The sequence below is a fragment of the Pelodiscus sinensis genome, chromosome 4, assembly GCF_052426305.1.
Source record: "Pelodiscus sinensis isolate ZL-2025 chromosome 4, ASM5242630v1, whole genome shotgun sequence".
NCBI classification, from domain to species: Eukaryota; Metazoa; Chordata; order Testudines; family Trionychidae; genus Pelodiscus; species Pelodiscus sinensis.
The window spans coordinates 68,152,970-68,170,737 of NC_143055.1; the positions used below are offsets into that span (position 1 = coordinate 68,152,970).

Here is a 17,768-nt window from a genome sequence, read left to right on the forward strand (position 1 = left end):
TATTCCGAACTACCGTTACTCCTCGTGAAACGAGGCTTCCTAGTTCGAACTACTGTTACTCCTCGTGAAATGAGGAGTAACGGTAGTTCGTGCCCCGTGTAGCCGCGCTGCACGGGGTTCGAACCAGCGGGGTTTTAAAAATGGCGGCTCCCCGCTTATGCAAATGAAGCCCGGGAAATTCAAATCCCGGGCTTCATTTGCAAGTGCGGTATGCCTACATTACCCTCCTAGTTCGAATTAGGAGGGCAGTGTAGACATACCCTCCGGGCTTATCAATACTGGACTGTTACATGGTGTTCACTGCCATCAAGTAAAACCACTCAGCATAGGCAAGAACTGTCACGTTTAAACTTATTGGCTAACCCTCCACATCAAGTTAATCTCACAGCTTTTGCATATTGATTATTCTCTCCACTCCACTGGCTTCTCAAAAGTTGACCAGCCTAGAGTTTAAAGCAAAAGATATTTGCAAACAACTGAATAGGGCAGTTGGCAGTCAAAAAGTATGTAGCCTTGGCTTTCTCTTTTAAGAATATTCATAGTTATGAGAAATATTTGGATACTTTGAACAAAAATGTATTAAGGAGGGCCTTGGCAGCTCTCTGTTTTCAAGCCATGTAGATGGCTTATCAGGAAGGCAGGTAATGCTGATATTCAGAGACATTTGTCCATATTGAGAGTTTTGTGCATAAAGGGATGGCCAGGTCAAAGATTTACCTTGCTATTTACTTTTTTTTGTAACCTGTTTGTCACCTGATAAATAAATGGTTACCTTAGATGCCTTTTACTACATCAAAAAAACCAGAATTCTGGTGAAAATGCCTCGATTATACAGACTGCCACCCTACTTGCCTGGTTGTGTAGAGAAATAAGAAAAAAAATAATGTGAAATAGGCTTCCTATGACCTATATGAAATAATGTTTTTTAACCATGCTTATTTTATTATACATTATTTTGCAATGGGTTGATTTTAAAAGTGTATAACTGGTTTGGGAGGTGTCAACATTCATGTATCTTATACTCTTTGTTGCCTAAGGTTAAGAGGCTATAGTAATATATTTTATTTGATATGTTAAACACAACGGTCCTTGTCTACATCAAATATTAACTTATATTTATCATCATATTGCTAACTAGTGCTCTAACATGGTCCTGTGCCAAGCCTGCTGAGGAAATAATACTGAGTATATAGAGTCAATGAATGTACTAGTTTTCTTTTTTTTTGCGACTGAACATCTGACATGGATAAATCCATTTGCCCAAAAGTATTAAAAATAAAAAGACAGTACAGGATGAGAGAGGACAGGATGAGAGAGGGAAGTCTTCCATACCACAGATGGAAAAAAGTTGCAAGGTCTAGTGGAGAACTCCAATACAGAGCTCTGAAAGTGCTATGCCACACATCTGATATGGGGGATCTAATGTTCTGTTTACAGATCAATCTCCCTACTTCAGAAGGAGTGCATATATAAATTCACTGCAAATACCTGTGCCAGTATCTTACACTCCAAATATGGTTATTTCTCTGCTGGAGGAATCTACAATAGGAAAAAGTCTAATGGCAGCAGCACAGTGTTAAAAGTGCACTGGCACTACATACACCCTTCTATTGCTAGTGGCATTGGTACAACTGGACTGGTACAGAAAAATGCTTAAACAATTACTTGCTATATACAAAACCTTTGAGATCTGATCAAATAGAGATCCTCCAATAAACTGCTAATTATATTTTTATACGGCTATGTTTCCTCCTCCTTTGGAGTCTTGCCAACAACAAAACTTATGAGGACACGAGGGCAGGAGGATAGCCTTCTTCAAGTTTAATTACTATAATTCACTTGATTTGCATAAAGTTAAGTCCCAATGAAACACAAAAAGCTATTTGTACAATACAACTTTTTTGGTAGTTCATGGAATTATTATAGAGCACTCACTATATTATAAAAAAACTGGTTTTCCCCCTAGGGTTTGTATGTAATAATGCAAATCCCTAATGCTTGGTTTCCAAGGATATAGACACCAACTGTAATTACTGCAAGCTTATTTAATTAAACAGTACTATATGTGTAATTAGTACAACAATGTAATTAACCAAATCTCCACATTCATGAAGTAAGCAAGCTTTGGCTTTGAGTCCTGTGGAATATCTTTGGCTATACGGTAGAACTGACTGGAAAATTAACAGCTACTTAGAATATATTAATTTCACTCTATGAGCTCACCTTAAAGATCGCTCATCTCTAGTTAGTAGCTCCAAAGAATTTATGTTTTTATGGCAGTTTGTTCAGAAGCTGCATAGCATTGACACTGAAGCATTGAAGTCTGGCATTGACACTGGCTGTTGATGTGATAGTTTCACATCATGATGATGACTCTGACCTAATAAAGGTATATTTTTCACCAGATTGCTATAGGGAGGATGTTTTCTTCACTACATTCTATAGCAAAACAGGTTATTTCCTATCTTTAACAGGTTAGGAATAATGAGAAACCTCTTTGCCCTCCAAAAACTATACGACTACAGTGCTTCAAAATATATTGAAAACACTTCCTTAATTTTCATTATCAAATGAGTTGTGATTGGCACATAAGCAACCATGACACTTCTGAATTGCAATTTTTAATGAAGGTAAACAAGATCATAATAGGGTTGACAGTTTAATTTTTCCCCAGGATCAATTTTTATAACTGAAGAACGGTATATTTGGATGACCAAAAGAATAAGAAAAAAGAGAATCTTGTTTTTTATTTCAGATTATTGAAAAGAAATTTTAATCAGCAGGACGTGGAGTTTTATTATAAGTTATAAATGATGTATCCCTTCATTAAAATATGTAGTTGCACAGTAAGAAGACACGGCATGTAAGAGCTATAATGTAATTAAAAGGGGAGAAAAGGAAAGGGAGAAACTCAGGAAGAACTGGGAGGAAATGCAACAATAATTTCAAAAGGGGCAGCATAATTAAATAGCTGGATTTTACTGATCTAAAGACTACTGAGAACAATTCAACGATAATTTAATGCTTCATCTTCAAAATGATAATACACACACAAGTTGCTCTCATGGGAAGTCTTAATTTAAGTTATACCACAATATTTTTTTTGCCAGCATAATAATCTGATTCAGTTTGTAGTTTTAAAATGATAACTTGCTGACCAAAGGTCAAATTTTAACAAGTTGACTGAGACATGTGGTGTAAAAGGTTAACCGGTTAACAAGTTACCTGGTAAGCATTAGGCTTACCTGAATGTTTCCTAGGTAACATGTTAATTGGGCTTCTGGACGAGTCAGGCCAGCCAACAGGAATCTGCCAGGTCAGGATGGCAGGCAGAGGGGAACCCCGGCCCCAGCCGCAATGCAAAGGCCCCAACCTCTGGCCCCAGACATGCCACAGCAGTCCCAGGTGGAGACAGGTGACCCTGACAACCTGATAGTGGCCCTGATGGGGGCAGGTAGAACCTTAGCCCCAGCCATACCATAGCATCCCCAGCAGGGCAGGTGGGACTTTGGCCTCAGACATGCTCCAGCAGCCCTGGATCCCATCCCCGGCTGCGTTGCAGCAGACCTGGCAGAGACAGGTGGAACCCTAGCCCTGCCCACGCTGCAGCAGCCCCGCCATGTTTGCGCACAGCCCTGGTGAGACTCATCTGCCCTGCACCAGCCCATCAATGGTTAACCCATATAATTTTAGTAGTTTATCTATTAAATTATTTTACTATGTTAACTGTTGTGATCAATAGTTACATCCCTTGTGTGCATTGTGCATCCTGTCTGTTGGAGATCAAAGCAGATCACACAGAGGTGGATTTAGGTAAACAGGCACCTTTACTGCTCCACTTGTTCTTCTTGGACCCCAACCTGTCCAAGTGTCCCCAACATTGAGTGTTGGCTTTACACACATTTTACCAATTTCTTTAGGCAAATTATTTCCTTATTTTAAGTCCCCGTCTCTTTTCTCCTATCTCTATTAATAGGTATACTCTGAACAACACCTCTGCTTATTCACACTTTGTAGTGAATTTAATTATCTACCCCTGTTTACTAGGGATGTAATAACGTAGTAAATTAACCGACTTCCAGGTTAATGTTATAGACTGCACACCCCATCTGCACCGCCAGTACATTTTTTAGCAGGCTGGCTAGCAGCCTGGCTCAGTCCTGTCTTAGGCCAGGTCCAGGACCTACCCCCGCTATGGTTCTGCATTTAAAGTGTATTAAGAGCCAGGTGGGCAGGCAGCCCAGCTCAGTTCCGGCTCGTGCCGGGCCTGGGAGCTCACACCCCCTCTGGACAGAGGCTGCTGCCACCCTATATCAGAGGCAACAGAACGGGGTGACAGGCAGCCGGTCCGTGAGGGGAGTTGTTATTTAAACTGGCTCCCCCTGCAGACCAGCTCCTGCTTGGCAACCCACGCTGCTGCCTCTCATACAGAGGGAATGGGGCCGGAGCACATTGGTTGCTGGCTCCAGCCCTGGGGACTATAGAATAGTTGAGTAACCAATAAGAATTCATGAGGTTAATCGACTAGTCAATTAACCAATATTCAACATTCCTACTTCATTATTAATTTCCCACGCAAGCACACTTTTATTTTTCCTTGATATTTCCTGTTACACTTGATCAAAAGATTACCCTTTTGATGACCTGCCTCCGGTTGCCTCACACCCAACTATATTTTGTAAGCATCTGCATAACCTACATATTTGCACCTGGCTTTTTATCAAGTGTTTAACCATGAAATCCTGGAGGCAAAGGTGTGCCATAACTGTAGACTCCTTGTAGCTGCCTAGCTCTCCCAGTGACTTCCCCTGAGATTATCCCAAAATTACACATACAAGCACTGGATCAGTTATTATGCAAGAGATTATTAACCTAACTCACCATCATAAGTTACAAACATTCCCACACATACTTTAAGTTAATGACTTGCAGATTACTCAGTTTTCCCCCTTTTTACTGAACAATTATAAACAGGTAAACAGTAGGAATGGGAGGAAGAGAGAAAAATCGAGCATAAATAAAATCCTAACAAAGAAATCTAACCAAGATTTCTACTGGTTATATAAATAAAATGGCAAGTAGAAGAACAATATGCTGAGTATTCATCCTTTCCTTGGACCAACACTGTTAACTATCCCTGTTTATTATTTGGCATATAATCTGATCAACAGAATGAATCTCTCTGGCCTTAGGACACTAACATAATATCAAAATTAGTAAATAGGACGGGAATGTTAGAGAGTAGTTGACTACTCGATTCTCCTCCCCTCTCCCACTGCCTCTGTATGAAAGGCAGCAAGTGGGAGGGGGGACAGGAGACAGTACTGGGGGGAGCCACCTTAAAGGCCTGTTCCCCACATCATCGTCTCTGCAGTGCCGCCTTCCCTCCCGCACCCTCCCCCAGCTGCCGCTATCAGCGGGTCCTGCACACCGGCCAGTTTGCGGGGATCCCAGCAAGGAGCTGGGCCCCCCCATGGACAGGTCCTGCTGACGCCAAACAGCCCCTGTCTGGGGGAGGGGAGGAGCAACTCCCCACTGGCACCCTTGCAGACAGAGTCTACTTCGCAGCAGCCTCCTCTATCTCCCATCCAGCCCTGGCCGCTGTGAACAGGGGCTACTGCCAGAGCAGCCTCTGTTTGAGGTGGCCAGGGCTGGCTACGACCAGGGTCTGTGGCATAAGCTAGGACTGAGCAGTCCCGTCTCGGGTGGTCTGGGGCACTGCGCCTCTGCGTTTGAAATGTAGTAAGAGCCTAGCAGTTCTTATTAATTTAGAGCTGCAGTGCAGGTAGCTTCTGAAGCTGGCATGAGTTGGGACTGTTCAGTTCCGGCTAGAGCCAGCTTTGTGAACTACCCCGCTGCGGCTCTGCGGAGTGGTTCTTATCGATTAATCACGTAGTTGACACAACTTGTCAACTACACGATTAGCCAGATAGCTATAATTTAACATCCTTAAAATAGGACAGACAGGGAGTTTCTAAGAATTATTTATTCACTGTATATCCTAAGGGTGTATCTAGACTACAGGCAGTCCCCGACTTACGCGGATCCGACTTATGTCGGATCCGCAGTTACGAACGGGGCTGCCCCAGAGTACACGGACTGCGGGACCTCAGGGAGCAAAGCCTCTGAGGACGCCGGCAGCGGGACAGCCGCGGGGCGTCTGGGCTGTCCCGCTGCCGGCTTCCCCCGCGGCTTTGCAAAGCCTCGGGGAAGCCGGCAGCGGAGCAGTCCAGGCGGCCTGGGCTGCCTCGCTGCCCGAACCCCCCCCCCCCCCGCGGCTTTACAAAGCTGCGGGGGGGGGGGGGCTCGGGCAGCGGGGTACCCCAGGCGCGCCTGGGCTGCTCCGCCGCCGGCTTCCCCGCGGCTTTGAAAAGCTGCGGGGGGGGGTTCGGGCAGCGAGGCAGCCCAGGCCGCCTGGACTGCTCCGCTGCCGGCTTCCCCGAGGCTTTGCAAAGCAGCGGGGGGGCTCGGGCAGCGGGGCACCCCAGGCGCTCCTGGGCTGCTCCGCTGCCGGCTTCCCCTAGGCTTTGCAAAGCCGCGGGGGAAGCCGGCAGTGGGACAGCCCAGACGCCCCGCGGCTGTCCCGCTGCCGGCGTCCTCAGAGGCTTTGCTCCCCGTCTCCCTGGTCTGCTGGTCTCCAGCAGACCAAGGAGACAGGGAGCAAAGCCGCGGAGGACCCAGGTGGCGGGACCGCGGTGCGTCTCGGTCCGCCGCCCGTGTCTTCCTGGTCTGCTGGGGTGGGGGGGGGGGGCGCAGCTAGTATGCCCCCCTCCCACAGCAGACTAGGCTTTTCTCCGGACGCCTGTGGCAGAGCAGCTGGGGTGCTGCCGGTTGGTCCCGCAGCGCCGCTCTGGGCGCTACTGGTCCAACCCAGCAGCACCCCAGTTGCTCTGCCCCAGGCGTCCTGATTTAGCCGCTGCTGAAACTGACCAGCGCTGACTACAGGAAGCCCGAGGCAGAGTTGCTCTGCCCCGGGCTTCCTGGAATCAGCTGCTGATCAGTTTCAGCAGCGGCTGACTTGGGGACGCTTGGGGTTCTTAAGTTGATTCTGTATGTAAGTCAGAACTGGTGGTCAGTTTCAGCAGCGGCTGAATCTGGATGCCAGTTCCGACTTACATACAGATTCAACTTAAGAACAAACCTACAGTCCCTATCTTGTACGTAACCCGGGGACTGCCTGTATATTCCTTTTCTTTTTAAAAAAAGCATGCAGCAGACAGTAAATTAAACCTCAGAAAATGTCAACATGAGAGTCAGGTTCACAGATGTTCGACTGTGCCCCAACTCATGATGTGGAAAACACTCATCAGAAAATACAATGGTGGTGCTACTACAGTAACCAATCACTCAGCCAATGATTCAAATGCCACAGCTGTAGACATACAATCCAGAGCTTGGCTTCAAGTCCTGTGGTTATTACAGCTCCACAGCTGAGTATGGCAAGTGAATGAAACAGAGGAGTACCCTATTTCACATTACAAACAGAGAAAAAGAAATATGGCAAATATGATTCAGCAGTGATCAATACAGGCAGTCCCCGAGTTACGCGGATCCGACTTATGTCGGATCCGCAGTTACAAACGGGGTTTGCTCCACGTCTCCCTGGTCTGCTGGACTCCGGCAGACCAGAGAGATGGGGAGCAAAGCCTCTGAGGACGCCGGCAGCAGGACAGCCGCGGCGCGTCTGGGCTGTCCCGCTGCCCGCGTGCTCCACGGCTTTGCTCCGTGTCTCCCTGGTCTGCTGGTCTCCAGCAGACCAGGGAGATGCGGAGCAAAGCCGCGGAGGACCCGGGCGGCGGGACCGCAGTGCATCTCGGTCCGCCGCCCACGTCTCCCTGGTCTGCTGGTGGGGGGGGGAGGGGGGGCGCAGCTAGTATGCCCCTCCCCCCCGCAGCAGACCAGGCTTTTCTCCAGAGCCTGTGGCAGAGCAGCTGGGGCGCTGCCGGTTGGTCCCGCAGCACCGCTCTGGGCGCTACTGGACCAACCCGGCAGCACCCCAGCTTCTCTGCCCCAGGCGTCCTGATTCAGCTGCTGCTGGTCAATTTCAGCAGCAGCTGAATCAGGACGCCTGGGGCAGAGCAGCTGGGATGCTGCTGGGTTGGTCCAGTAGCGCCGAGGAGCGGCGCTACTGGAGCAACCCAGCAGGACCCCAGATGCTCTGCCCCAGGCGTCCCCAAGTCAGCCGCTGCTGAAACTGACCAGCGGCTGACTACAGGAAGCCCGAGGCAGAGTTGCTCTGCCCCGGGCTTCCTGGAATCAGCCGCTGATCAGTTTCAGCAGCAGCTGACTTGGGGATGCCTGTGGTTCTTAAGTTGAATCTCTATGTAAGTCGGAACTGGCGTCCAGATTCAGCCTATTGAAACTGATCAGCAGCTGATTCCAGGAAGCCCAGGGCAGAGCAACTCTGCCTCGGGCTTCCTGTAGTCAGCCGCTGGTCAGTTTCAGCAGCGGCTGAATCTGGACGCCAGTTCCGACTTACATACAGATTCAACTTAAGAACAAACCTACAGTCCCTATCCTGTACGTAACCTGGGGACTGCCTGTATAGTGAACTCAGAGGACCTTTTCTTGACACAGATTTAATAAGGGAAATGTGATGATTGAGCACAATTCAACTCTCTCAAGCTGCTAGAAACAGTATCTGTAAAATAACTGGAAGAAAGTAAGAATTCCCATGCCCCACCAAAATATATCCCAAAATCCCATATACCAGAGCAAGGAAATAGATCTGTAGGGCTGTTTCCTTCATAATAACACACAAGAAGCCAAGTGGTTAGGAAGATTATGCTGGTGTCATATTTAAATTCCAAACACTTCTATGGCAGATGAATACTACTGGAGGTATATGCAGGTAACCAATGAGTACATACCTCACGGGGTAGAATAGATTTCTTATTTTGGTTTTCTATTAGAAAGAGCTCTTTTTAGAAGGCTTGGGGAGGGGAACTGTTGTAATCCTAACCATAAGCTTTTTAAAAAAAAAAAAAAAAAAAAAAGACATAAAAAGGCTTATTCACAATATTAAAAAATCTTGATGAGAGATGAAAAATAAAAAGATAATTAAAGAAGAGGCTGACCCAAGACATCCTAATTAAAGTGATTAGGCATTAGAATGGACTACTTCAGCGGGGCAATCAGTCAAGATTAATATTCAAGAAAAGATTAAATAACATAAGAACACAGGAAAATGATGTAACTGGAGACCTGCTAACCCAAGATATGTTATTTTCCTTAATCCATACTGTAATTTTAAAATATATGGTTAAAACTCATGTAAAAAATTTACCCAATACTTGAACAAACACACACAAAAAAACAACAAGAAGTCTGCTTACTCTTCTTGACGCAAGTCATTAATGCTCCGATCTAGTGAGATCATGTCACTTGCCACCATATTAAACCCAAACTCTTTAACGCTGGCTTGAATGGATTCCTTGTAGTCTGGTCCTAATACATATGGCTTGCCTTCCTCTCCAGGGCCACCAGCAACTCCATGAGGCTCAGGTTCTTTGGGTTCAAAATTACCAAGAATTCCAGTTTGTAAAACAGGATCATGGTATGTAAACGTCTGAGGTTTAAATGTGAGATATTGCCTCTGCATGATGTTTTGCTGATTGTTATCATCAACATGATGTTCTAATTCATTTTTGGCCTTATTTTTTCTCCGAATAGATTCTAAGTCCACTTCCACACCTTCAACATGAGGCCAAGGTACCACAGGTTTGAATTTTTCATTTCCTGGAACTAGTCCATGGTTTCCTTTGTCTGGCATGGGATTCTTAGCTTCTTTGTCCTCCTATATGTATATTAAAAAAAAGAAATACACAACACAGTAGGAAGCCATTACAAACTATTACAAATATAGAACTAAATTTTTTATCCTAAATCTTAAATGCAGATATTCAGTACCACAGTAATAGCAAGTATCGTTTGGAGACTGGACTCTAGATTCTACGGTCGACTGTCACATGTTTGGAGAGAGAGTCACTGGGGACTTCCAGCAGGATTAGTACTCCTAATTCTCTCAGGCACTTCCATGAATCTACCTTACTCTCCGTCTGAATTTCTTCCATTTCTAAAATGAGCAGTCCTGTGGCACCTTAGAAACTAACAAATATATAGGATCAAGAGCTTTACTGAATAAAATCCACTTCATCAGATGGTTTGGTAAAGAACACTCTGTTATTAAATAAGGATTAACATCTTTTAAAGATAGTATCTTTTAAAAGGGACTCAGTGTTTATAGTAGAAGAAAAAAAGTGTTCAGCATTGACCTAACTCTGCTCATACTGAATTTAATGGGAGTACAGTTAAGGTAATACTGAGCGTATTTGAAAATCCCACAAAGGCCATTATTTAGAGCCTGTTAAGATTTCTTCATATTGCAAAGAAACCAGGAATAACTGTAAAGATTAATTTTTCCTAGAATACTGATGAAAGCATTTTAAGCCAGCATGACATCTGGTAAACAAACTAGAAATTTTGACCAACCAAGTTTCTGAAATAAGTTATTAGACTACTACAGCCACACTTTCATACATAATTGTTACTTCTGAGTAAATCTTGCAAGACCTTGGTAACAGGGAAACAGCTCAGCATGGGTTCTGGATAGGGTTGCCAGGTGTCCGGTTTTGAACCAGACAATCCAGTATTTGAACTTTCTGTTTGGAAAACAAATTGAGAAAATATGAGAAAATATAAATGTCCGATATTTTCTAAATAAGATGTAATGTAGATTGTGATGTAATGTTAAGTGTGTCCGGTATTCTTGTTCAAACTATCTGGCAACCCTGGGGTTGGAGCACTTTTTGCAAGGAGGTAACAGACTGCCATGAATGAAAATAAAGCAAAATACAAATAATAAATAGTAACAAGATAAATACAGGCGGGCCCCAGGTTACGTCAGTCTGACTTAAGTCGGACCCCTAGTTACGAACGGGGGGGAGGGCACAGCTAATGCGGGGTGCCTCCCCCACTATCGCCGCCTCCGGCGGCGTGGGGAGCGCTTTTCTCGCCGTGGTCCTGCTGCCTGAGTCCTCCGCGGCAAGAAAAGCCGCTCCGCGTCTCCCTGGTCTTCTGGGGGGTTGGGGGGGGGGCCGCAGCTAGTGCCCCCCCCCCAGCAGACCAGGCTTTTCTCGCCGACACCTGGGGTAGAGCAGCTGGGGGGCTGCCGGGTTGGTCCCACAGCGCCGAGGTACGGCGCTACTGGACCAACCCAGCAGCACCCCAGCTGCTCTGCCCCAGGTGTCCCCAAGTCAGCCGCTGCTGAAACTGACCAGCGGCTGACTACAGGAAGCCTGAGGCACAGCTGCTCTGTCCCGGGCTTCCTGGAATCAGCCGCTGATCAGTTTCAGCAGCGGCTGACTTGGGGACACCTGGGGTAGAGCAGCTGGGGTGCTGCCGGGTTGATCCAGTAGCGCCGAGGAGCGGCACTGCGGGACCAACCCAGCAGCACCCCAGCTGATCTAACCCAGGCGTCCCCAAGAGCAGCTGGGGTGCTGCCGGGTTGGTCCCGCCGCGCCAAGGGTCGGCGCTACCAGACCAACCCAGCAGCACTCCAGCTGCTCTGCCCCAGGCGTGTTCGATTCAGCCGCTGCTGGTCAGTTTCAACAGCTGCTGAATCTGGACGCCAGTTCCGACTTACATAAAAATTCAACTTAAAAACAAACCTACGGTCCCTATTTTGTACGTAACCCGGGGACTGCCTGTATACAAGAGGGGATTTGTGAAAAAAGAGTAAGAGCTACCATGAAAAATATCCTCTCAATTTCCACTGGAAATCAAGGGAGAGGTCCTACTGTAGTCAGTGTAAATAACCAATAATGGACTGATTTATAGAGTGAAAAAAGCCTCCCAAAGTGACAAGACTAAAAAATAAAAAAAATCCTTAGTTAACAATGGTATAAAATATCTTACTCCTTTCATTGTACTTCTATAACGTTGTAACACAGTCCTGTTTTTTGTTGTAAAACAGGAAATTCTAGAGCAGGGATGGGCATAAGCAACCCATGCGCCAGATAAGGTTCGCCAGGATTAGCCCCTGGAGGGCTGCCATATGATTTACCCAAGTGCCTGCAGTATATCTACTCCCAGCTCCTGCTGGCTACGGTTTGCTCTTTCCGGCCAATGGGAGATGCGGGAAGTGGTGGCCCCTTCCAGGCTGCTTCCTGCATCTCCCATTGGCTGAGAATGATGAAACACAGCCAATCGGAGAAGTGAGCAGCTGCTCAAGTAAATAAGGAATCTGGCAGCTCACCAAAGGCTAATCTTGGTGATCCACATTTGGCCCATGGGTCGCTTATTGCCTACCTTTGTTAGGAGCTGATGTAGCAGAAACCAATATGAGACTCTTTTCATAACCACTGCATTCTAGCAATTAAAAAAAGCCACATCATCTACCAAAGTTGCTACTGAATTCCCAGATTGAGGGCAACAATTCCTCTCACTGGCTGTAAGTGGTGCTCAGCTAATGGATAGTCAAATCTGTTGTTAAAAGACTAAGTTCATCAATTATTCCCTAAAGCAGTTTCCAATCTCCCACATGATTTATTGTCAGTCCAGGACAATCTTTATCAACTTGATCCAGTTTAAGACTTGGAAGCACTGTACAGCTAGTTTGGAATTTTCCTAACAAAACTACAATGTGTGGATTTAAGTAGCAAAATTTTATTTTATGACACAGATATTACTAAAATGAACCTCAAGGTGTCAGTGGAATACGGTTGGTTGAATGGGATCTGAGTAACATAGTATCAATGGAAAAAAAATAAGACAGTGTGTGTACAAGTGCACATTTCTGAGTTATTTAAAAATAAATTGTTTTACAGAGATACACACAAGCAAATACACAGGTTTTAGGTGGAATATATCAGGTATCTGGTATAGTATTCTACACTGTGTTAAATTATGCCACAATATGTTGCTGCATTGTTGCATTATAAACTAAAAGGTCAACTGGTAGTTTATAAAACATTTCTACAGCATGCTATGCAAATATTTAGGCCATAGTACAATAACATAATGAAATATGTGCTTAACACATATGCTTAAGTCCCACCAGTTTTGTGATTTAAGCATATGCTTATATGTTTTCATGAATCAGGGCCCTGATGCAGAGCTGTATTTGGTTAGCACATAAGAGTTACTGATTCAGAATTAGAGAGATGTAAGCGACTAGTCAAGTATTTACTTCTTCTCTCTTGCTGCCGGTTTCCTCCAGCACCGTCTCTGCAGGGGGGCAGGGGAGGCAGAGGCACAGCAAGGGACTGGGCAAGAGCTGGGAATCAGCTGTCCTGGCTCATGCCCGGACCCAGACGCTGCACTTCTGCTTTAAAAGGCAGAGGTGCAGCGGGGGACCAGGCACGAGCCAGGAATCAGCGGTCCCGGCTCACACCTGGTCCCAGACATTGCGCCTTTGCCTTTTAAATGTAGTAAGACCTGCCAGGCTCTTACTACAGGTAGTCCCCGGGTTGCGTACAAGATAGGGACTGTAAGTTTGTTCTTAAGTTGAATTTGTATGTAAGTCGGACCTGGTACATATTGTACCCCAGGTGTCCCCGATTCAGCTGCTGCTGAAACTGACCAGCAGCTGACTACAGGAAGCCCGAGGCAGAGCTGCTTTGCCCCGGACTTCCTGGAATCAGCCGCTGATCAGTTTCAACGGCGGCTGAATCTGGACGCCTGGGACAGAGCAGCTGGGGCGCTGCCGGGTAGGTCCCCGCAGCGCCGCACCTCGGCGCTGTGGGACCAACCCGGCAGCCCCCCAACTGCTCTACCCCAGGCGTCCTGATTCAGCTGCTGCTGAAACTGACCAGTGGCGAGAAAAGCCTGGTCTGCTGGGGGGGGGGGAGCGGGCGCACTAGTACATTAACTGCGTGTCAGCTGTGGATCCAGCCCGAGTGATTGTAACTGACCAGAACGTCCTGAATGCGGCTGCTTTGGCACACCTTCGCCCCCTCCTCCTTCCCCCTTCCCCTCTCCCACCGACCCCTACATTCCCCTGCCCCCCCCCCCCTCCCGGCTGTAGAGAGGAAAGTTACATTAACTGCGTGTCGGCTGTGGATCCAGCCGCAGTTAATCAATTACTCTAACAACTTGAAGCAGCTGCCGGAGCACTTCCGGGTTGCAGTTGGTGCCGGACCATCAGGCGTACCGGACCACTGGATGCTGGACCACCGGAGTTTTACTGTACTATCAAGAATTTTAACAGGCATAATTTAAATCCAACTTTAAACATAAAATTCTCAGGATTTATGCATGCATGAAAAATATATGGAATATGAAGAGACTCAGAAGAGGTATGGAGTGAGCACGATTTAATAGAGGCTGATTGTAAGGTATCAAGCCAGGAGTTTTTCTAGAATTATTTATGTTTGTTCATATGAAAAAGAGGGAATGTTATCCAATCCAAATCAAGCAGTCATAGACCTGCGTTGATGCAACAGTTATGCAAGATTCCAAAATAGCAAAAATAAAATCCCCTGAGTATCTACTTTTGGCTGTCACCTCAGTAATATTACTTAAGAATCTCTAGAGCGATTCATTTTTTAATGAACGAATATTAACACACTGGTATTTATCTCAAAATGGTTAAGAAACAATTACTAAGAGACATATCTAGCACATATTGAGGCATTTTTTTCTTGTTGAAAACTATGGAGGCTTCTCTACTTGTTTTTTGTAGTACCAGTGAAATCTATTTCTGATAGAAAGCAAGGAGTAAAGGAATTTAACAAATCAAAAACAAACTAAGTAGTACAGTACTATCTTTGTAGGTTACTAATCCCTTAAATCTCTGCTCTGTCTTCACCATCCCAGAGTGTGAGGACAATATACATGTTGCTTGAGCTTAGTCCATATATGGGTAAGAGACACCTGACAGTACAGACGAAACATGCAACAAACAGTAGCTCTCAAAAGCCTACACACACTTTTACTAACACACACACACTCACTCTGCTGGTTTGTGTTTGGGGGTTCTAAAAATGGAAGTCCATAGGCTACCTCAGGATATCATCAGTTTGCTAAGTCACAACACTTCACTACACACTTTTGCATGCATTTAACACATTCAGAGTTTTATTTTCCTACACTTGACTATACCACATACAATCAAGCTCTTAGTTAATGCAAATAACATTAGTACCATATTAACTTGAAATTAGAGGAGGTGGGGGGGAAGGGGTTGAGATCTAGCATTGTGACTAATTTTGAGAAATGGTCAGAGATACTCTGATTCCAATACAGATGACTGGATAAAGTAAATTAAAAAATAATCTATGCTAGACTGTGGCTGTACTTAAAAAAGATACCTTTTTTAAACTTGATTTCATAGCCATGTTCTCATTAGGATCTTATTCTACCAAATAAAATCTTAACAATTTTCTTCTTACCATATTTAACATTTGATTATTCATGCAGCATATTCTCATTTTGCATTTTTTGTCTGTTTGCACAGTTAAATTACACCAGTCTGTTTCTATTTAACTTTTAGTTTCTGGTCTTTTTTCATTAGAACAGAGCTGTAGTATGTAGATTGCAAAAAATTGTAGTGGAAAGTCCTTGCAACTATCAAAATAAAGACTTTCCACTATGTATGAATACGAACATATTAATAATTAGCCACATAAACTTTTTTTTTGGGGGGGGGGGGTTCTGGAGAGTAGATTGGTGCTGCTGAGATAAAAAATGAAATATAAATGATATAATGCTCATATAATTCCACTGATCATGAGATTCAGACACTCAGAAATTTAAAGCCTGAACCCCAGACTAACATTCAAGAGATTAGGATTTGTATGTTTCACTTGGCCATCAGCACACTGCATTTTGTAGAAAAGTGCAACACAAGAAAAAAAAACATGACAAGAGTATGGAAAACTGTCCAAGAGGTAGGCTCAACACACAGGCGTTACAGAGAACCAACATATGCAACAATTCTGATATTTGGGGATAGATTTCATTGTAGACAACTTTTCAATTTAGAGAAATAATACAAAACGTAAATGTCTCAGCTAATATGAAAGGGATGTCACTGTTATTAACAGAGCTGGGGAACCCGTAAAAATGCAAAATAAATCATACAACTGAAGATCACTGAATTAAACATCACTATCATCATCAGTGATCCAGTGAAAAAGCAGAATCTAAAAAAGTTTCCTGAGTCTTAGGAGAAATTCAAACCTGATATTCATCATATGTAGGCTTATGAGAGTCAGTGGGATTGCACAGGGTGTAAATCAAAGCAGAATTTGGGCCTACGAGTATTTCAACTAAGACAGTATGTTGGTACTGCAACCAATTTAGGTTTTTACATAGTTGTCGATCATCTTGGCATCTGAGCAAATCTTGTCTGCAACTTCCATTCTTTCTTACCAAGCTGTACAAGTGATAAAGGCTGCCAGCCCTAAAAGCCTATATCCATGACCTTCCATAATTACAACAAAAGATAGAATATACAAGCATTTGTACTTACCAGATTCTTATTAAATCTTAGAACTGGTGAAGTTTCATAAACATAGTTTACACACACACACACACACACACACACACCATAAACATAGTTTACACACACACACACACACACACACACACACACACACACACACACACACACACACACACACACACACACACAGTAATTTGTCTGATGCTACAGGTGGTTTTTTGTTACGGTAGAATTTTTTAAGTTAAAGTTTACATTCCTATCAAAACCACAAAAATGCTAAGTCATTATGCTTGCTTGGTTACCTGGTGATGTGTGAAGCACAGGAAGTTAAACTATCCTTACAAAGAACCTTCCCATGCTTATCCAACTGAGAAACCTTAGCATAAGTGCCACTAAGCAACAATTTGTGAAACAAAAATGTGTTCATAAGAATGTTTCAATCATATCTTTGCTGAGAAAGCACTTCACAAATACTCAAACATAGACATGGCAATTAAAAAATCTTAAATATTCAATCTGTGAATATTGATTTTTTTCCCCCAACAATTTATGCATTGGAAACTAATCAGTTTCCTGTTGTAAGGACAGAGCCCATGATCAAAAAACACACCCAGTTATCTTACACTCAATTTAAAGGATTAAAAACAAACAACAATTACTTATGATTCATATGCTATTGTGGAACCAAGAGAAATGGCTCTAGAGAAGGGGCATGGAAACTTTTTTGGGTCCGAAGCTGCTAACCCAGAGAAAAATCAGTCAGGGGCCACACACAAGTGAGAAGCCACCCCCTCCAACTATCCCCCAACCTTACTGACATGACCCCTGACTAAGAAGCAGGACACTCCCTACCTTCCCTTTGCACACCAGTGCAGCCCTGCGAATAGCTGTTGTGTGCTCCAGGCCCATGGGAAGTTGGGTGGCTGGAGCGCCAGTGTGAGCTCCCTAATTCTGGGAGGGGAGCCCTGAGCCTCAGGGGCCAGATCCAGGCAAGCCAAGGGGACACATTTGGCCTCCAGGCCTTAGGTTCTCTACCCCTTCTATAAAGAAATGTGCAAAAATTTCATTTTGCTCCTCCTAAAATATTTGTAACATGTCCCACATCCACCTACAAAAGTGTTCTACATGGTTTACAATTATACAGTTTTAGAAGGCAGAATAGATTCAGCCTCAGTATCAAAGATTCATTTGTAATTAACAAACTGCAAATTGTGCTCCCATTACAATATGCAAGTAAGGTCTCTTAGTCTACTTTCTACAGTCAACTGGATCTGATTGTTCAGAAGCTACTTCCACATATAAACAGCAATGAATTCACCAT

At 44.6% G+C, this 17,768-nt stretch overlaps 1 protein-coding gene and 1 long non-coding RNA gene across 3 annotated transcripts in view; one reads left to right on the forward strand and one right to left on the reverse strand.

Annotated features, from left to right (window-relative positions):
• The window catches only part of GALNT7 (polypeptide N-acetylgalactosaminyltransferase 7), a 108,068-nt gene that overhangs the window by 47,334 nt on the left and 42,966 nt on the right, over positions 1 to 17,768 (reverse strand). For both annotated transcript variants that reach the window (XM_075930203.2, XM_075930202.2), the window contains exon 2: positions 9,336 to 9,796. In XM_075930203.2, the coding sequence (XP_075786318.2) occupies positions 9,336 to 9,796 (461 nt within the window). The remainder of the gene's footprint in view (positions 1 to 9,335; positions 9,797 to 17,768) is intronic.
• LOC149524534 (uncharacterized) lies at positions 9,421 to 15,656 on the forward strand. The gene is made up of 3 exons (XR_016349436.1): positions 9,421 to 9,556; positions 9,673 to 9,711; positions 13,882 to 15,656. It is a non-coding gene; the product is annotated as an uncharacterized LOC149524534 (long non-coding RNA).